Here is a 17728-nt window from a genome sequence, read left to right as displayed (position 1 = left end):
AATGAACAAACTGTGAGTCCCCCAGCTGCCTGATAGAATAAGTTAAGATCTAACCTCATCACCCCTTGATCTGCTCTCAATGATCCAGAATAGAAATCTTTGGGAGTTAAAAATGTATAACCTCAGGAGAGTCCTTTGGGCTGCTCCTGGTGCCTGATACACTTCCTTTACTGGCCATTATAATGAGCCTTTAAGCAGCAAGGCCACTGTAAATCTGCTCCCCTTTAGATTGCACTGCTCCTGGTCTGACTGGACGCAGGGGCAGAGGATAATTTACGGCCCTCTCCGGAGCAACACTCCTCACAGCAGTGTGAAGTTGGTTGCTGCATTACACTGAAAAAATTGTTTCTTTTGGCAAATAGTACTTTTACTTTAAATACTTTAAGTATATTTAAAGACAGGTACTCACTTACTTTACCTCAAGTAGAAAGGTTAATGTGCTACTTGTACTTTTACTTGGGTATATGTTTGTCCATGATTTGTATTTAAAATACTTGAGTACTTCCTCCTTCACGGATTATTTCTAAGCACATTTCAGTTGCTACTTAAACCAGTTATTTTCTGTACAGATGCTGAATCTGCACATATAGGCAGTTTATAACCATTTAACAGCGTGTGGGGGCAAAGGGGGTTCAAAAGGTATAGAGGGGTTATACTGGAGCAATAACTGCAAATGGGACACATCCTAACCATCACTATCCCGTCGAGACTTGACCTGAACAAAGCCTTTACTCTTTTATTGATTAAATACATGAATACAACTTTCTCCTGTTAGAAAAATAAAGGAAATAGAATATCCAGTGTCTCAATCAGCTGCTGAGCGGGTGTAAAGTTGCAGGAGCTGGTCGGGGCTGGTGCAGGACCTGCAGGACTTGCAGGGGGACGGAGGGAGCAGCGCGCCAGGGCTGGACACTTCGTGAAGGCGGCGGAGCGTTAAGACCCGCGTGTGCACAGAGGTGGCTGCATGGATTTCATGAGGATTTTTCTAAAAGCGACCCTGCGGTGTGGAAACAGATCCCGGTCAAAGTATCCGGTTAAATTGTGTCCTTCTTTTCTCCAGGCATCAGCAGCGCGCAGGTAAAGTGTCCAGACTTTGAGCGCGCAGGGTCGGGTATGTCCGGGGGAAGAGCGCAGGACGCCGCCGCAGCTCCGAGGCTTCATCATCCCTGAGGACCCCTGCGGAGCAGATGGTGCCGAGAAAATGACTCGGGCTCTCTCCATCCTCGCGTACCTTCTCCCGCTGCTTCACTGTGAGTCTGCCTGGCTTTACTTGTTCATTTTAGACACTTCAAGCATGTGCGTCCAAATGTTTGCGTCAGCTCCTGATTCATTTGGCTAAAACTGCTTCTGTGCGAAGAAGTGATCCGTCTTGATGTTCTTTCGTGTCCAAAAGTCGAATAGCAGCGTTTGATTATCAGTGCTGCAAGTTGACAGTGACTGAAATTACCGAATTACAGAGTTGCAGATACCCCAAATATATTGCTATTTTTAATGACTAAAAATGAGAAATTGCATAATGATGATGGAAATTTGGAAATTTGAAGTCTGTTTTAATATACACAAATGCATGACTATAAATCCTCAGAGCATATTAATATAAAACGCAAGTGCAGCTGAGATGTGATACTTTTGTATTACTACATTAATTTAATTCAAATTGATGAGTCAGCTCTTTGATCAAATGTGGCCTGAATTCACCAAATCAGCAGCAGGCTCTCATAAGGTTTAATATTGAAGTTTGACCTAACAGTCTGCAACTACTCTGTGGTCTTTGTTAATTGATGCATATTCTAAAAGGTTATGCACAAATATATAGTTAAATAAAATGTACTCGTATTCATGTTACAGAGGATAGTCACATATTGCTTTTCTCCTGTTGTCTCCTTCATAAAAAGGTGAGAGAGACAGAAAAAGAAGATTAATACCTTTATCTCGTTAGTGCTGATACCACAGAGGAGTAGAAGAAGAAAGAAATAGTGATTATACTTTAACTCAACATTTATCCAGAGTCTTCATTTCTCTCTCATGTTGCAGAGTGAAGTACATTTTTGTAGAATAATGTTTTGCAGTGTATTGCTCAGAGTGACCTTATCAACTCCCTATACAGCAGCCGGCTGCATTGTATTTACATGCCTGACCTTAGTCTCAATCAACGCACGTCAGCGCCACACACAAAAGTTTGTTTTACCCAGTAACCCCCCCCCCACACACACACAAACACAGCCGGTGATCACAAGTTAGGTTGCTTTGTAAGTGGCCTTCACCTGTGGGTGGAAGGCAGCACTTGTTTGACTCTGGTCTCTGGGGATTTGACTACACACCATCTGCTCAAGTGTCTGTGGTGTGGAGGTCTGACTGTGTTGGATGGGACCTCAGCCAAATGACTGGCAGGGGCACAGTCCTGGCAGCGTGTATTGACCCGTGGGGCCAGAGTGTCAGAGTACCACGCCCTGCAAAGCTCCAGGAGATTGTAGGCCAGTAATGACACACACAGTTTGATACTGAGGAAGAGGAGAAGCACAGGAGCTGGGATTCTAATATCATTCTCCCTTTTACTACTACGTCACATCACCACATAACTTAAAAGAAGCATGCAGTATCAATCTCTTTTGCAGCCCTGAATATCTTTCTGCTGAATATCAACAACAGCACTGATTCTTCTTCAACGGGCCCATCAGTTAGAGTCTCACCTCATTGCAGCGGTTCCCATGAGTAAGCCGACTCAGCTTCTCCGGATCATGTGGGGGCATTAATAACAGGCTGCATGTTGAGGGGCCAGTGCTGCATGTATTCATTCTGCTCTAAAGGGGAAGAGCTCATCAATTTCAATCAGCCTTGTCTTTACCCCAGACGTGGGCATCATTCATCAGGGACGAGGGAAAGAGTTGCAGTGTAAGTACTGTTTTCGTCTTATTCTAAGGACAAATCCAGTGGTTTGGTTTTAGGCAAAAGTAGAACATGCTGTGAAAACATCTGCCCGTTTCCTAAATGTATTTGAAAATGACTTTAGGGCCCTTTAGATTTATTTTCCCACAACACAGTTATCCCTAGCTTTCTTAATTGACAGTTGTTGTTTCCTCAACATGCATGATAGGATGATGCAGACTGTCACAACAGAGGAGCAACAGTATTTTATGAGCTGTTCCGGGAGATTTAGCACAGGAACAGGCTGACAGGGTGAGGCTGTACTTTGTCAACATGAGGGATGCTCAGAAAACCAATGCAAAGATGGAGTAGTGGACAGACATGTAGGTCCCAGACTGTGAGATCATACTCTGTCAATGTTGGCTTTGTAAAAATGTAACCACTGACACAATAAAACTACATTTTCAAATTCCGACCATGAAAACAAGTAGCATGAACTCTATACTTATTCCTGAAATCTCTCTCTGTCTGTATGTGTCTCACATATCTCAAGAACCATTCATCTTATCGGCTTCACACTTGTTATGTGTATTGTTAATGGCTAAGGGGAACTGCAGTGTTGAATCTGGTGTGATTTGGACATGCGATAGATTCAATATTAATAAAACAATTGAATAAACACGAGACCCTTATTGCTTCCTGAAATGCTATATATTGAGCTGATTTCCAGAACTTTTATTTTGAAAAGTTGTGAACTATCGCTATTTCTATTTGCTTAACAGACCTCTGAAATAACAAAATAGAAATAGAAGTCAATCATTCAAACGTATACATCAGCCACACATGTAAATAGCTAATTCTGTCTCATTTTATGAAAAACATTTTATCCTGCATAAAATCTTCATTGCAGATAAACCAGGTAGGATGAACACAAAGTTTTCTAACTTCACTCTGCACCATAGACTTTATATTAAAAGCTCAGCACACAACGTCCAGAACACAAACAATAAATAAGTGACAGTATTTTGTAGAACTGTTTGACAAGGACTCAGCTTTGGAGCATTAACCTAGGACGAGCAAACAATCCACTTCAAACAAACAGGCAACTTTAGAACAGGCACTTCATAACTAAATGCAATTGCTTCTATGTACACAACCATCACAAGTTGAAGCATCTCTGTCTGTGCTTTCCTGCGTCTCTCATTCTAGCACTACTTCTGTAGTTCTGTAACTTCTGTGTGACTGTGGATAATAACATAGAGGATGTATCTCCAGGTAGCCGCAGTGCTGACTCCGAGGAGCGGCTCATGAACTGGCTGCTGGGAGAAGATCGCTACAATCCCCTCATCCGGCCGGCCCTCAACAGGGCCGAGAGAGTCACCGTGAAGCTCCAAGTATCTCTGGCACAGCTCATCAGTGTGGTAAGGCACTGGGAGGGTGTGTGTGCATTTATTTATGTGTGCACATCTGTGTGTGTGAGGGTTAGATGAGGTGCTAGAGCGACAAAGAGGGAGACGGAAAAATAATGGCAGAGTGAAAGAAAGAGGATGATAGAAAAGACAGGAGCAAGAGCCGCAGAGCTTTTGAGAGAGCAGTTAATTTCCCCTCCAGACTGTGTTTTAGAGGCCGTAGCTCTGAGGCGATGGATGAAGTCAAGGATGGATGTGGTCAACTGTGATCTCTGCCTCTGTCATGTCCAGATTGAAACTTCAGCACATTGCATTAAAAGGGGCCATAAAGCTGTTTAACCCACAGTGGTAGAGGCTCCTCTCAGATTTACAGTAGAGGCTCCTCCCTGCCGCAGTCCAAGGCAGCGAGCCACTTTCAGAGTCTGCGTTTATGATCTTCCATTGTACTGCTTGGGGTAATTGGCATTTGGTGGAATCCCTTTATTGGAATTATATGTCATGGCAGTGTAATAACAGTGCAGACACCTTTAACATGCAGCTCCTTGGACTGGAAATTTGCTCTTGGAAGGAAAACTTTTTCATCTCGAGTGAAGTGTTACAAACTCTTGATGAGTTATGATTTGCAATGAAAGCTGAAGGAAACTAAGATCTAAAGGGCCCTTTCTGCAGGAGATACTGATTCATTCATGTGAACCTCTTTGTAAACTGTATTGAAAAATAATAATAAATCATTTTGAACCCACTTTTTTATTTCCAGAATGAAAGAGAGCAGATAATGACCACAAATGTCTGGCTCACTCAGGTGAGTGTGATAAAACCTGTCTGATGTCCTTCTCCCTGAACTTGAATTAAACCATGTCAATTCTTACCCTGCCGCTGTAATTGTGCACTAAAACAGATTTCATTGCTAATGAAGCATGTAATTAGAAATGAGCGGGTGTTGAGAAAATGTGTGGAAGCCGGACTTCACGGCCTGGTCTCTCTGTCTCTGTAGCACTGGGTGGATTACAGGTTATCATGGGACCCGGCAAAGTACGAAGGTATCGACAAGCTGCGTATTCCATCAAGACACATCTGGCTCCCGGACATTGTTCTGTACAACAAGTAAGCCCTGACATGAACATCTCTGTGTTACTGTGCATCCAGAGTTTCTATTTAGTGAAGATGGATTTTGACTTTTACTATCGATTAAAACATTTATTTATTTTATCTTTTTTCACTATGATTGCAGTGTTGACAGCACAAACCTCAGAGATGTATTTGTTGGCTCTCTGAAGTTTCCTCTCTCTTTCCTCTGTTTCTTTTAGCGCTGACGGGACCTATGAGGTGACAGTCTTCACCAACGCCATTGTTCTCTTCAATGGCAGTATCAACTGGCTTCCTCCAGCCATCTACAAAAGTGCATGTAAGATCGAGGTCAAGCATTTTCCCTTTGACCAGCAGAACTGCACCCTAAAGTTCCGCTCGTGGACGTACGACCACACCGAGATCGACCTGATCCTGAAGACTGAGGCAGCTAGTATGGATGACTTCACTCCCAGTGGGGAGTGGGATATCTTGGCACTTCCAGGCAGAAGGACTGTCAGCCCTCTGGATCCCACTTATGTGGATCTCACGTATGACTTTATCATCAAGAGGAAGCCTCTTTTCTACACCATCAACCTAATTATTCCCTGTGTTCTCATCACCTCGCTGGCTATCCTGGTCTTCTACTTGCCGTCAGACTGCGGAGAGAAGATGACCCTCTGCATCTCCGTCCTCTTGGCGCTCACTGTGTTCCTGCTTCTGATCTCCAAGATCGTTCCCCCAACCTCACTGGATGTGCCTCTGATTGGCAAGTACCTGATGTTCACCATGGTGCTGGTGACCTTCTCCATCATCACCAGCGTGTGTGTGCTCAACGTGCACCACCGCTCCCCCAGCACCCACACCATGCCTTCCTGGGTCAAGCTGATCTTTCTCGTGAAGCTGCCTGCCTTACTCTTCATGAGACGCCCCAACAACAACTCCGCTCGGCAGCGGCTTCGTCAACAGCGGTGCTTGAGGGCGAGGAGATCCATCTTGGGTCTAGGTTACCCAGTTGAATCCAAAACAGGCTTCAACATGTCATCTTCTGCCCTGCTCTCCTCTGACTCTACCATCTCCACCTCAGGACACAAAAATGTAGCTGCTTCAATGGGCTACAGCCACTTCAACAGGAAGGAGGAGCTGCGCTCCACAGATTATCTTCCTGCTGGTTTCACCTCCACCAAGGACTTCCAGCAGGGAAGCAGCTCCGACTGGGCGGCTGACGTCCAGGAGGCGGTGAACGGGGTTCGCTTTGTGGCCGAGCACATGATGGGAGACGACGATGATCAGAGTGTATGTAAACACATCCATCCATTCATCCATCTTTCTAGGTTAAATGTGAAGGATAAATGGGAAACGGACTGTATTTATATGGAGCTTTTCTAGTCTTATCGACCACCCATTCACACACTGATTCATACATTTGTACATATGCTTTACTCAGAGTATTTTTTGTACAATCACACATTTTTTTTTGCTGTTTTGATTCCCAGTTCCAAGTTTGGAACTGGGAATCAGAAAAACTCCTCATACACTCTATAGTTGCTTTTTACTATTATACTAATGCTAAAATTCAGTCAAGTAAAAGAGTTTGTCTTCATGTTTCAATAATGTAAACAGCATAGCATAACTTGGTGATCATCAAATCAGTGTCCAGGGCAGAAATTATTCAAAACTGAGTTGATGTAACAGGATAGTTCAACATTTGAGAAAAATACAATGGGAAATATATTCCTATATTGTGTAAGAATTAACATAAAGACTGGAAACTGGGGTAAATATTGAATCCGCCTTAAGTTAAAAAAAAATCAGCCTCCCTAAAACACACATATAATACAAAAGGCGTATTAATGTAAACTGAATAGTTTGTGACTTTAGTGGAGAGAAAACTATTCCTTGACCAACAACATGCAGTGACCTCCTGACCAAGTAATCAGTTAAGTTGCCAGGCAACGAGTGAAGGATAAACTGTTGACACTTCCTCTGATTGGCTCCTGGCTCTGGCTTCATAGAAAAACATAGACGAAAAAGTGGTATAAATATATGGAACAAAGCAAAAAACACATTTTCTAAAATGCAAATGTTAATAACACAACTTTATCACATTTTAGTGTGTTAATGTCAGATTGAAATTAACAAGGGCACAAAATCGTTGCTTAAGTTTGGAGTTGAGATTCTTTCTCATAAAACATCCTCCATCTCTTCGACTAAATAAGCTGCATGGACCAAAGGTGTTTGTATTGACGTGAAAACATTAACTATACTCTCTGTGACCTCTGAGCTGCATCATGGAAATCCACTAATCTTAAGTACTGGCTGTGACCCGGCAAATTGAAGTCCGACTTTCGGTAATCAATCGCTTTCTCTGACAAATCAATAAAGGGGGGGAGGGAACCAGACATGAGAAATGATTAGTTTCAAAACCTACCAAGGACAGAAATCAAAATGGGGTGAAAGGGTCAGAAGCGTGTTCGTAACAGTGACAGAAATTAAATATTTCAGTACCTAGTCAGCATCCTTAATATAATAGTATCTATTCTGAGCAGTAGCATTGGCATGAGTGTGAACTAAGTTATGAAAAAGTATACTGCAAAATAAAGTGTGGGCTAACATTGTACATTATCTGCATGATGTGAGATGTGGAAGCAGGGATTTCAATGTGAAGAAAGTGAAGAGTCAAGTGAAGCGCGCACACACACACAAACACACACACACACACACACACACACACACACACACACACACACACACACACACACACACACACACACACACACACACACACACACACACACAACATTCACCCGTTCACTCAAATTACACTCTCTTCTCCCTTGTGGCTGCACAGAGACACAACAGACACCACAGCATCCACAGAAAACACTGATTAAAGATTCTTCAGTCATACAAACCCACTAACTAACCTCTGATTTCTGTGTATTGTGCAGGTGATAGAGGACTGGAAGTACGTGGCCATGGTGGTGGATCGTATGTTCCTGTGGATCTTTATCATAGTATGTGTGGTGGGAACGCTGGGTCTGTTTCTGCAGCCTCTGTTTCAGAGTCACAACTTTTCAAACCAGCAGCCCAGCTCTGAGACTCCTCGCATCTAAGGAACAAACAAGAGAGACAACAAACTGAGCAACTTTAAGGTCTTTTTTGTTTTACCTAACGTGAAGCTTTATTAGCAGGGACCAGAGGCACTGACATCTATGGCGTCTGTGAAGATTTCCACCAATAAGGCACCTTAGATGGTTCCAGGATAATAAAAAAAATTGGAAACCCTTTTTCTGTATCATCGGTGGACTAAACAGACTCTTTGTGTGAGGTAAAAATGTATCAAATGTCTCCTTCCAGTGTAAACCTTGTGGCCTGTAGCCATATAACCCTCCACAGCCTCCGCTCCACTCAAGTATGCAAACATAAAATGTGCTGAACTGTTGCAGGAATATAACAGTAACTGACATTCATCTGCTGTCAAATGTTGCTTAACTCCTTATTTGTATTAAGTAACTGCCATATCAATGAAATGTGATGTGAGATTAAAGAATGAAATAATAAAGTGAAATAAATCAGTGTCCTCTCTCAGTTTTTAATTAAATGCACAAAATCCCTCAATAAAGTCTTATAATTGTCAGGGGTCCTGCCAAAGAGCTCAGTTAATCTGCTGCCAGTGATTAAGTGATAAAGGAGCTGGTGCTTTCACTGAAGATGTGCCAGTTGGGACATTTCATCACACACATAAAAGACAGCTGTTCATAAAGGATGATGAAAATCAAAGCTCTCTAGTTGGAGCTGCTGTTGGTTATGGTGTCTTGGGCTACAGACTGTATATAAAGATGGATGACACGTCTCCACCTCCTCCCACTACCTGGAAAGGAAGCCAAACTCTCCGAGATACAAACACTGCTATCTTGCCCATTCGGAGCAAGAGACTATATAGTAGCACTCTGGGGCGGCGGAGCCACTAAATAAACACATTCGATCACCGTGAGTCAGTGTCAGCTGTCAATAAAAGCATCAAATAACGAATTAAAGCCCGACTTATCGTAAAATGAACATACATCAATGTGATAAGAGCTACCCGAAATTACAGAAACCGTCTGTGAGAAAAATTCATCCTGTCCACTAACATGGAGGAGGTTTGGTTTATGACCTATACCGCAGCAGGCCACAAGGGTTGGATCAAGAAACTTTGGCTTGGTTTTTGGGAGCTTTCATGTCGTCCATCTTTGTTAATTGTCGGAGGGCTTTTGTTGTTATGATAAATAGAGCTCTCACACGTGTCTTTAAATAAAACATGAGAAAAGAGTATTTATTTCAGACAATGTAATCTAACTCCTCTGCGCATTTACAGCACAGTTGATTTCTGTCTGTAGTCAGGCATATTTGCTGTGCAGGCGCAAACCACAGTTAGAGCTCCATGAGTGGGTTCGTTAGAGATTCTGCAGAATGGTTCTTTTGTGAGAGCTTAATTTAAAATCAACCGATAGCAATCAGCATGTGCGTTAATGACCCGCTTTACTCTAATATTGCATTTCTTCATCCATTGGTTTTCTTCAGATTCACCTGTTAATGTGCTGTCAGGGGAAAGAGGGGAGACAGTGCGGTGCCACAGTTTATCCATCAATAATCCATCACCTGCTTCAATCCTGGCAATGGTGGAGGTGGTGGTGGTGGTGGTGGTGGGGGGTCTTCATTCAACACTCAGAGGAAGGTCCCATAAATCACAAGCCTTGTGTCATTAGTCTTTAAAAAGAGAGGTACACACACACACACACACACACAATCGTTGTTTTCTGACAACGATTTACCCTCATAGATTGTGAAAACGAGGATTCAGTCCAAACGTTTCACTCTATTTCTTTTTAAATCCATATATCACCTAGTAGTTGAATTAGGTTATTTAATGTTTAGGTGTAACAAACCATAGTTTTCATTCTGCCCTGTCTGAGAGTAAGAAAACTCCCACAGCATTATACTTCCTCTCTCTATGTGATATCCTTCAATGACCCCCACCCCGGGGGCAATTCTCTTTTCAACCTACCCCCTTTAGAGGAGTTAGGAGCCTGGTTAGACACCAGACGACGCCCCCAGCACCGGTAGGGATCAGCTGGGCTGAAATGCAATGAGAGCTCCCCTTCATCCAGGCGAAGGACAGAGCTCAAACCACCACACACCATCCTGCCAGCCAGAGGAAAGATAAATAATACTTTACTAGATAGCTAGATAGATAATTTATTGATCCTGAGGGAAATGAAGGAACTATACTTTAATAAACTTTACCATAATAATGAGAAAAAAAGCAAAGCCAGAGCTAAAATAAGCTTTATCCCAATTAGAAATTGACATATCAGCAGATATAGATGTAATTTTACAAAAAACAGCCAATGAAGACAAAAATAAATGATTAGCTAGATGGACTCCAAACTCTGAACGGTGATATATAGAGGCTATAGATCTTGTTTGAAGGCTGTTGTGGGATCTAATATAGAAATCCATAATGTGTGAAGAACACCACCTGGGTCCATGTGAGCATAGAAAATGTTTGTGCACGTCTGCACATCCCTGAAATCTTGGTTTCTTGGACTTTGCCAGATTTTTTCCAAAGCAGCCACCGCCCACTTCAACCCAACTAGATGTGGAGAAAAGAGTAGAGCTGCAGACCACAAATACTGCTCCATTTAATGGTGGTTATGTTTTCGTTGATATCTGTTTGTTTTTTAGGTTTGTTTGTTTGTTTGCTAGCATCATTATGCAAAAACTACGAGAATTTAGTGATATCTAGTGGTGAAGTTTCACATTGCAGCAGAGTAACCCTCAGCTGACCCTCCTACCCCAAACCTGAAAGAGAACCTGTGTTCTGTGCCTTCAGTTGTCACAAAAGGTTTTTAGTTTGTCCAGTCTGGGCTACTGTTAAAAACATAGCAGCCTCTGTAGAGAGGACCTGCTCCAGATATCCATATAAAGGGCTCATTCTAGGGTAAAAAAAACTACAAAAATAGAAAATTTAAATGTTATCACTTGAATTATTTTATATTGAGTTTCTGCTAATAGATCCCTTTAGCCTAATCGTGCACACTGGACCTGTAATGGATTTCCTCGAGATTTGGTGGAACGATGAGGAAAAGGGTCTAAAAAGAACCTATTAAATGTTGGTTTAGCTCACGAGAAAGGGGCAGAACCAGGTTATAATTTCACATTCTAGTGCTTCACTTTTGAATAAAAAAAATTATTTACCAATTTCTCAGGAATTCATTTATCCTATATGTTGAGGACTGATATCTATGAGTATGTAACACTGGAGCTGGTGGAAATCATCAGTCTAACTTAAAACTAAATCAGACCTTCACACCACTGACCAGTTGTTTTCCTGGTTGTATTAGATCAGTGCACTGTGGTGCAGTGGTGTTCCTGCTGTCAGGGACTGGGTGTGATGCTGACTCTGGCTCAGTGTGGCTCTACCACCCAACCCCCCACCCGTCCTCTCTCTCCCCCCCCCCTCACGGCAGCTACGGATGAGCTTTCACTCCTCACTTCATCCTCTCGTCTGCTCCGAGGAGCAGATTCATTTTGCATTTGTCAAGTAAAACAGGATGAAATCCAGTTTGTGCGGCGTTGTGCTCTCATATTCCTTCCTTTTGTTTCTTCTGTCAGGTGAGTTGCCTGTCGGCTACTATTATAACCTCACATCTTACTTTACTTGTTGATTTTCATAAACATGTTTATTGCCATATCAAAGTAGGTAAAAATAAATATTATTTATAATATATATCTTGTTTGAAATAAATGTCATGCATAACAATAACATCCTACATTTTAAATAGCTTATCTCTTAAATTCTGGTACTGATACTGAAAAAGAAAGCTGAGGTTGTTCATTTGAAATGATGAGTGTATTTTTGTTTTCACTGAATTTGAATGTTTCTGCAACATGAATCTAGTCACAACTGCATTGTAAACATATTAAAAGATACATATATATATAAGAATAGTTCTTCTCAGTTTACACACTGAAATGGGGAATCTGTGAAAAATTGGATTTTGTAGCACAAACCAACATGATTGTGTGTGAGTTGATGAGTTATATTGAAATACAGCTTTTGTTTAACTCACTGAACATTTGACCCTCTGCTCTGATTCAGGAGGCTCGTGTTCAGATGGCGAGCACAGGCTCTTCTCTGTGATATTCTCCAGATACAACCAGTATATACGCCCAGTGGAAAATGTGTCTGACCCAGTCATTGTGCAGTTCGAGTTGTCCATGTCACAACTGGTCAAAGTGGTAAGTAGTCTACAAAATGTTATTTCACAGAAGTCTATAATTATCTCACATCGGAATTCTGAACAAATAGTTTATCACAGTCACAAATGCATCATTCTGCTTATTGAGGAGTCAGGAACTGTGGCGGATATGAACATAATGCACTTATTCATTGCTGTCAAGCCTCGTGAGAAGTAGGCTGTACATGGATTTGTGTACTTTGGACAACAAAGTTTTAGACCAGGGGACTATTGGGACAACATCTGAGACACCTGAGGTACTCCCAGCCACTAGCCCATGGTGTTTGAGCTATATAATACTGAGGAGCGCACCAGCCTGGCTCAGACAAGATGGGAAATGTCAGCTGTCTAGGCACAGCTCAGCGCAGGCCGAGGACTATCACTCAATCACTGCCACTTCACATGAGCACCTCTCCATTTAACGACGGGTGTACGCCGGAGCTGGTTCAGTGTAGAGCGGTGGGGGCCGGTCAGGCAGCTCTGCAGCTCGAATCAGACTGGTCCAGAGTGGATGTCGACAATTAAGCAAAAAGGCTCGCAACTGAAAAGGACGATGGCTTCACTCGTTAAAAAAAGGAAAGGCTTTGAATTTTACTGCACAATAACACATCAGTCCCTCTACCTGTGTTGAAGGACAAGGATCTTACCAAAAGTCATCTGGTTACGTTATTTAAAAAAAGAGACAAACAGACATTTATGCTTGAATTCACAGTTACGGACAATTCAGAGTCTACATTCAATGCTGGAGAAGACACGGTGAGAACATGCTAACTCCACATGGAAAGATCCCATGCAGACAAGCTGGGATTTGAACTGGGAACTTTTTTGATATGTACCTTCTTTGCCACCCTACTGTAAAGAAGGAAGATTTTTAAAGAAATGTTTACATTGCACTATTCCAAAAAAAGAGACAAAAATTTGAAAATGGCCATGACTTTCTATTGACGAGTCCGTGGATAATGTGAGATCTGATACAATGAAGTCCATCTCAATTTGCTTCCATTTACCCAGTGTATAAGACATCTTTATCTGTTCTCTCAGACGACTTTTATAAGTATTGAATACCTGTCTGAATGTAGACAAGACAATGAGATAAAGGATATTTTATCACTCTCTCCTTAACTGTGTTAATATAGCAGGCTGTGGATCTCCCTGTGCTGATGGATGACTGTTATTCCCTTAGAACACCTGGTGCGCTGCTAACCTAGACTCAATTGTTGTCGGTCATCCTTCCAGTGGAGCTATATGGGCTCATTTAAACTTTCAATACTTTGTTCTAAATCCTGAAGCAGAGACGATAGCCAGAAGTTTGCAAGAGTCACAAAAAAAGTCTAGCAGAAGTCAAGCCGTGCACGTTAATGTGTTTTGGGGGCGTAGCTTCGATGTATTGGTAATGGTCACATATTTTTTAAGTTTAGCAAGGTCTTGCTAGCTTTTCAAGGATTACCAACCCACGTTTTAAATGTTATGCATTATAGATAGTAGTCGGAAGTTAGCTTAGCATAAAGTCTGGAAACAGGGGGGTAATAGCTAGCGTGTTTCTACCTGTCAAAATCTGCACACAAGCCCCATTGAAAACTGCTTTTCTTGTTTATTACGTACATAAATCAATGTGTAGAGTTTTGCAATGCAGCAGTGCCACTTCAGGATTTTTAGGTTTTAGGAAATCCTGCAGCCAGAGTTAATTATACATCATACTGAAAGAACCCCACTAAATTCTAAATGAATCTTCCTCAGATCTGACTTGGACGATTTCGAGTCACTGCTCTCTAACTGATTTGGTGGTGAAGCGCGGGATAGATGATAAAAAAAATCACCATTCTCCCCATCCCATTAAGATTGTCCTGCATTTATCTCCCTCTACTTTCCAGCCGAGTAGAAGCTCACCAGGACACTAAATGGCCATATGAATGGTTAATGTTAGGCACTGGCTCCTGAGATGGATTCATTCCCAGTCAAAGTCAGACACAAACCTTACATCCACATCTCTCCTCTCTCCCCCTCCTCAGTCCCTCTGTTCCACCTTTAGCACTCAGTTGTTAGGATAAAAGCTGAGGCTTTGCTGCCCCCCTCCAGCTGTTGTGTGTGTGTCATGCTCCAGGCATAGAGGACTCAGGTGTGCCTCTCTCAGTCCCCTTGTTTGGGGCATACACTGAGGTCTGACCCTGCAGAACGCATCTGGACTGGATGATTGCCTGTGACACTTCATGATTTAACTTAAGATATGTCAACATTCATTTGTATTTGCTTTAATATCATCATAATCATTTCTGCTCTGTTTTCAGGATGAAATCAATCAGATCATGGAGACCAATCTGTGGCTGAGACATGTAAGTTTATGGTGCATGACTGCAAATTGACCGCAAGCAAGGACATCAAGTATGGATCCAGCCGTCTGTCCCACAGTATTATTCAGGGATAGACTGACAGCTTGAATTATTCATGAGAGGAAGCTTTTTAAACACAGAGTGTCTGAAAGGAGTGTACAAAGGTTTTTTCCCACTCAGCCTCGTTTTACCACACTGTCGATGGTGTTGAGTGAAATCTTTACGGCTCTCCCAGGTTACTTTACTATTGTTACTTTAAGAGTCTCATGAGTCTCACTGGCTGTCCTCAAGAGAGGGTCAAAAACAGTGGACGAAAAGTCTATAAAATTTTAGCGCATTTGATTAGAAAAGGATTTTGTCAGAAATTTTGTTTGAAATATGTGCTTGTTTTACTGCAGATGAATCATTCTGGTGTGTTTTCCAGATCTGGAATGATTACAAACTGAGATGGAATCCCAAAGATTTCGGAGGCGTGGAGTTTATCCGTGTGCCATCCAGCAGGATATGGAAGCCAGACATTGTGCTGTACAACAAGTAAGCTTAATACCACATTAAACATCTGGATCAACAATTTTATTAATTGCTGGTTAAATTCATGAAAAATTGTATTGTATTTTGGGGGTTTTGCATATTGTTAAGGGGAAGTCAGATAGGCAATTTTGTCAAGGTTTAAGAAGCAGAAGCAAGGTAGGAGCCAAGTAAACTCACAACAGGTGTCCTTTATGATAATTTTTTACAAAAGGCAAAATCTAAAAATCCATGAACGGAAAAACACTGAGGTCAAAAACAAAACACAAGAAAACCACACAATTGAGGGATAAAGTGAATGAATGACGGCAGGGTGGTGACGACAAAGGGAAGCACAGAGACTTACATACACAGGGGAGGCAGAGTTGATTAAACACAGATGAAACACATGATGAACAAGTGCAGACCATCACAGGGGAGGGAAACTGTCAAAGACAGGAAGTCAGGGCAGAGACACACAAAGTGTAGAAACTTCAAAATAAAACAGGAAACTCAGAACTCCGAAAGAAAAAAATTAACACAAACCTAAACACAAGGAGACACAGGAAATGTCCATCAACAAAAGAGTCCATAATAAAACCTAATGATACCTAGGAGTCAAAGTCCCGAGAGTCAAATGTATGGCAACTACAAGATTTATTTTTTTGATTCATATGTCCATGACACCATAGATAATTGTTTATATCCCTCAATTAAATATTCACTGACTCATGTTTCTACTATGTCTGTCCCTCTCCCTAAACCTTCCCTTTGTCCTGCTCACTCTCTTTCTCTGGCTCTGCAGTGCAGTTGGAGATTTCCAGGTTGACGACAAAACAAAGGCCCTGCTCCGTTACAATGGCGACGTCACCTGGATCCCTCCAGCTATTTTCAAGAGCTCCTGCAAGATCGACGTCACATATTTCCCCTTCGACTACCAGAACTGCACCATGAAATTCGGCTCCTGGACCTACGACAAGGCCAAGATCGATCTGGTGCTGATTGGCTCCACCATCAACCTGAAGGACTTCTGGGAGAGCGGCGAGTGGACGATCATCGATGCCCCTGGTTATAAACACGACATTAAATACAACTGCTGCGAGGAAATCTACACAGACATCACCTACTCTTTGTACATCCGCCGGCTGCCTCTTTTCTATACCGTCAACATGATAATCCCCTGCCTGCTCATCTCCTTCCTCACCGTGCTCGTCTTTTACCTGCCGTCTGATTGTGGTGAGAAGATCACCCTGTGCATCTCTGTTCTACTTTCTTTAACGGTCTTCCTGCTGGTTATTACCGAGACCATCCCTTCCACATCACTGGTCATACCCTTGATTGGCGAGTACCTCCTCTTCACCATGATCTTTGTCACCCTCTCTATTGTCATCACTGTTTTTGTCTTGAACGTCCACTACCGCACACCACAGACCCACACCATGCCCTGCTGGGTGCGCCGTGTGTTCCTGGGACTGCTGCCCCGGGTGATGTTCATGACCAGGCCAGAGAGGGACCCTGAGAAGGTGGCAGTAGTCGACAGCGTCAACACAATGCATGCTAGACCTTGCTCCATTCATTCGTCGGGCACCTTGCAGAAACAGTACAGACCTCAGGCCCTGGCCTCCAGCCTGACCAACCGCCAGCGGCTTTTCAACAACACGGAGCTCTCCAAGCTCAATAACCTGAACGCAGACCCGGGAAAAGACGCAGGCTCTGGGTTATTGTGCTGCGAGGGTCGCTGCAACTGCTGCTGGCACCAGAGATCTGGCAAGTTGCCTACAGACTCTGGGGGAGGGAGTGGAGGACTAGAGTGCCTGGCAGCGCTGACAGGAGGCAATGCTGGTTTGGTAGAGGAGAGTCAATGCTCCAGCTCCGAGTCTCTGGACGTAGGGATATTGTCCCTTTTGCCGCTCTCTCCTGAGATCAGGGAGGCCATTGAGAGTGTCAAATACATAGCAGAGAACATGAGACTGCAGAATGAAGCAAAGGAGGTGAGTACAAGTATAATCAAGCTTTTATTAGAAATAACAAACAAAAACAAAAAAATCTACTTACAAGAATCTATAATGTTTCTGCTGTGATGTCCTCACAGGTTCAGGATGACTGGAAGTACGTTGCCATGGTGATCGACAGGATCTTCCTGTGGGTTTTTGTCCTCGTGTGTATCCTGGGAACAGCTGGACTCTTCCTCCAGCCTCTGTTACTCCTGGAGGACATTTGAGTCACTTTGACAAAACTTCCATCTTGAGAATGTTGAACTGCACAGCAG

General features: G+C 42.7%; 2 protein-coding genes across 2 annotated transcripts; both read left to right on the top strand.

Annotated features, from left to right (window-relative positions):
• The first annotated feature begins 922 nt into the window (after positions 1 to 922).
• On the top strand, positions 923 to 8455 carry chrnb4 (cholinergic receptor, nicotinic, beta 4 (neuronal)). Its single transcript, XM_053423472.1, has 7 exons — positions 923 to 932; positions 1185 to 1250; positions 4141 to 4286; positions 5032 to 5076; positions 5269 to 5378; positions 5582 to 6635; positions 8291 to 8455. The coding sequence occupies exons 2-7, from the start codon at positions 1202 to 1204 to the stop codon at positions 8453 to 8455; spliced, it is 1569 nt and encodes a 522-aa protein (XP_053279447.1). The 5' UTR covers positions 923 to 932; positions 1185 to 1201.
• A 3525-nt stretch (positions 8456 to 11980) lies between these two features.
• On the top strand, positions 11981 to 17680 carry chrna3 (cholinergic receptor, nicotinic, alpha 3). Its single transcript, XM_053423358.1, has 6 exons — positions 11981 to 11999; positions 12487 to 12626; positions 14911 to 14955; positions 15377 to 15486; positions 16265 to 17450; positions 17552 to 17680. The coding sequence occupies exons 2-6, from the start codon at positions 12606 to 12608 to the stop codon at positions 17678 to 17680; spliced, it is 1491 nt and encodes a 496-aa protein (XP_053279333.1). The 5' UTR covers positions 11981 to 11999; positions 12487 to 12605.
• Positions 17681 to 17728: the final 48 nt, after the last annotated feature.

This window comes from Pleuronectes platessa, chromosome 1 (assembly GCF_947347685.1).
Source record: "Pleuronectes platessa chromosome 1, fPlePla1.1, whole genome shotgun sequence".
NCBI lineage: Eukaryota > Metazoa > Chordata > Actinopteri > Pleuronectiformes > Pleuronectidae > Pleuronectes > Pleuronectes platessa.
This window is presented reverse-complemented; position numbering and strand designations above follow the sequence as displayed.

Bases quoted from the DNA above. Each gene is read 5' to 3' on its own strand.
- chrnb4 (XM_053423472.1), top strand. From the start codon at position 1,202: ATGACTCGGGCTCTCTCCATCCTCGCGTACCTTCTCCCGCTGCTTCAC. The intron at 1,251-4,140 runs GTGAGTCTGCCT...ATGTATCTCCAG, and splicing joins CCTTCTCCCGCTGCTTCACT to GTAGCCGCAGTGCTGACTCC. The intron at 6,636-8,290 runs GTATGTAAACAC...TGTATTGTGCAG, and splicing joins GAGACGACGATGATCAGAGT to GTGATAGAGGACTGGAAGTA.
- chrna3 (XM_053423358.1), top strand. From the start codon at position 12,606: ATGTCACAACTGGTCAAAGTG. The intron at 12,627-14,910 runs GTAAGTAGTCTA...CTCTGTTTTCAG, and splicing joins TGTCACAACTGGTCAAAGTG to GATGAAATCAATCAGATCAT. The intron at 14,956-15,376 runs GTAAGTTTATGG...TGTGTTTTCCAG, and splicing joins CCAATCTGTGGCTGAGACAT to ATCTGGAATGATTACAAACT.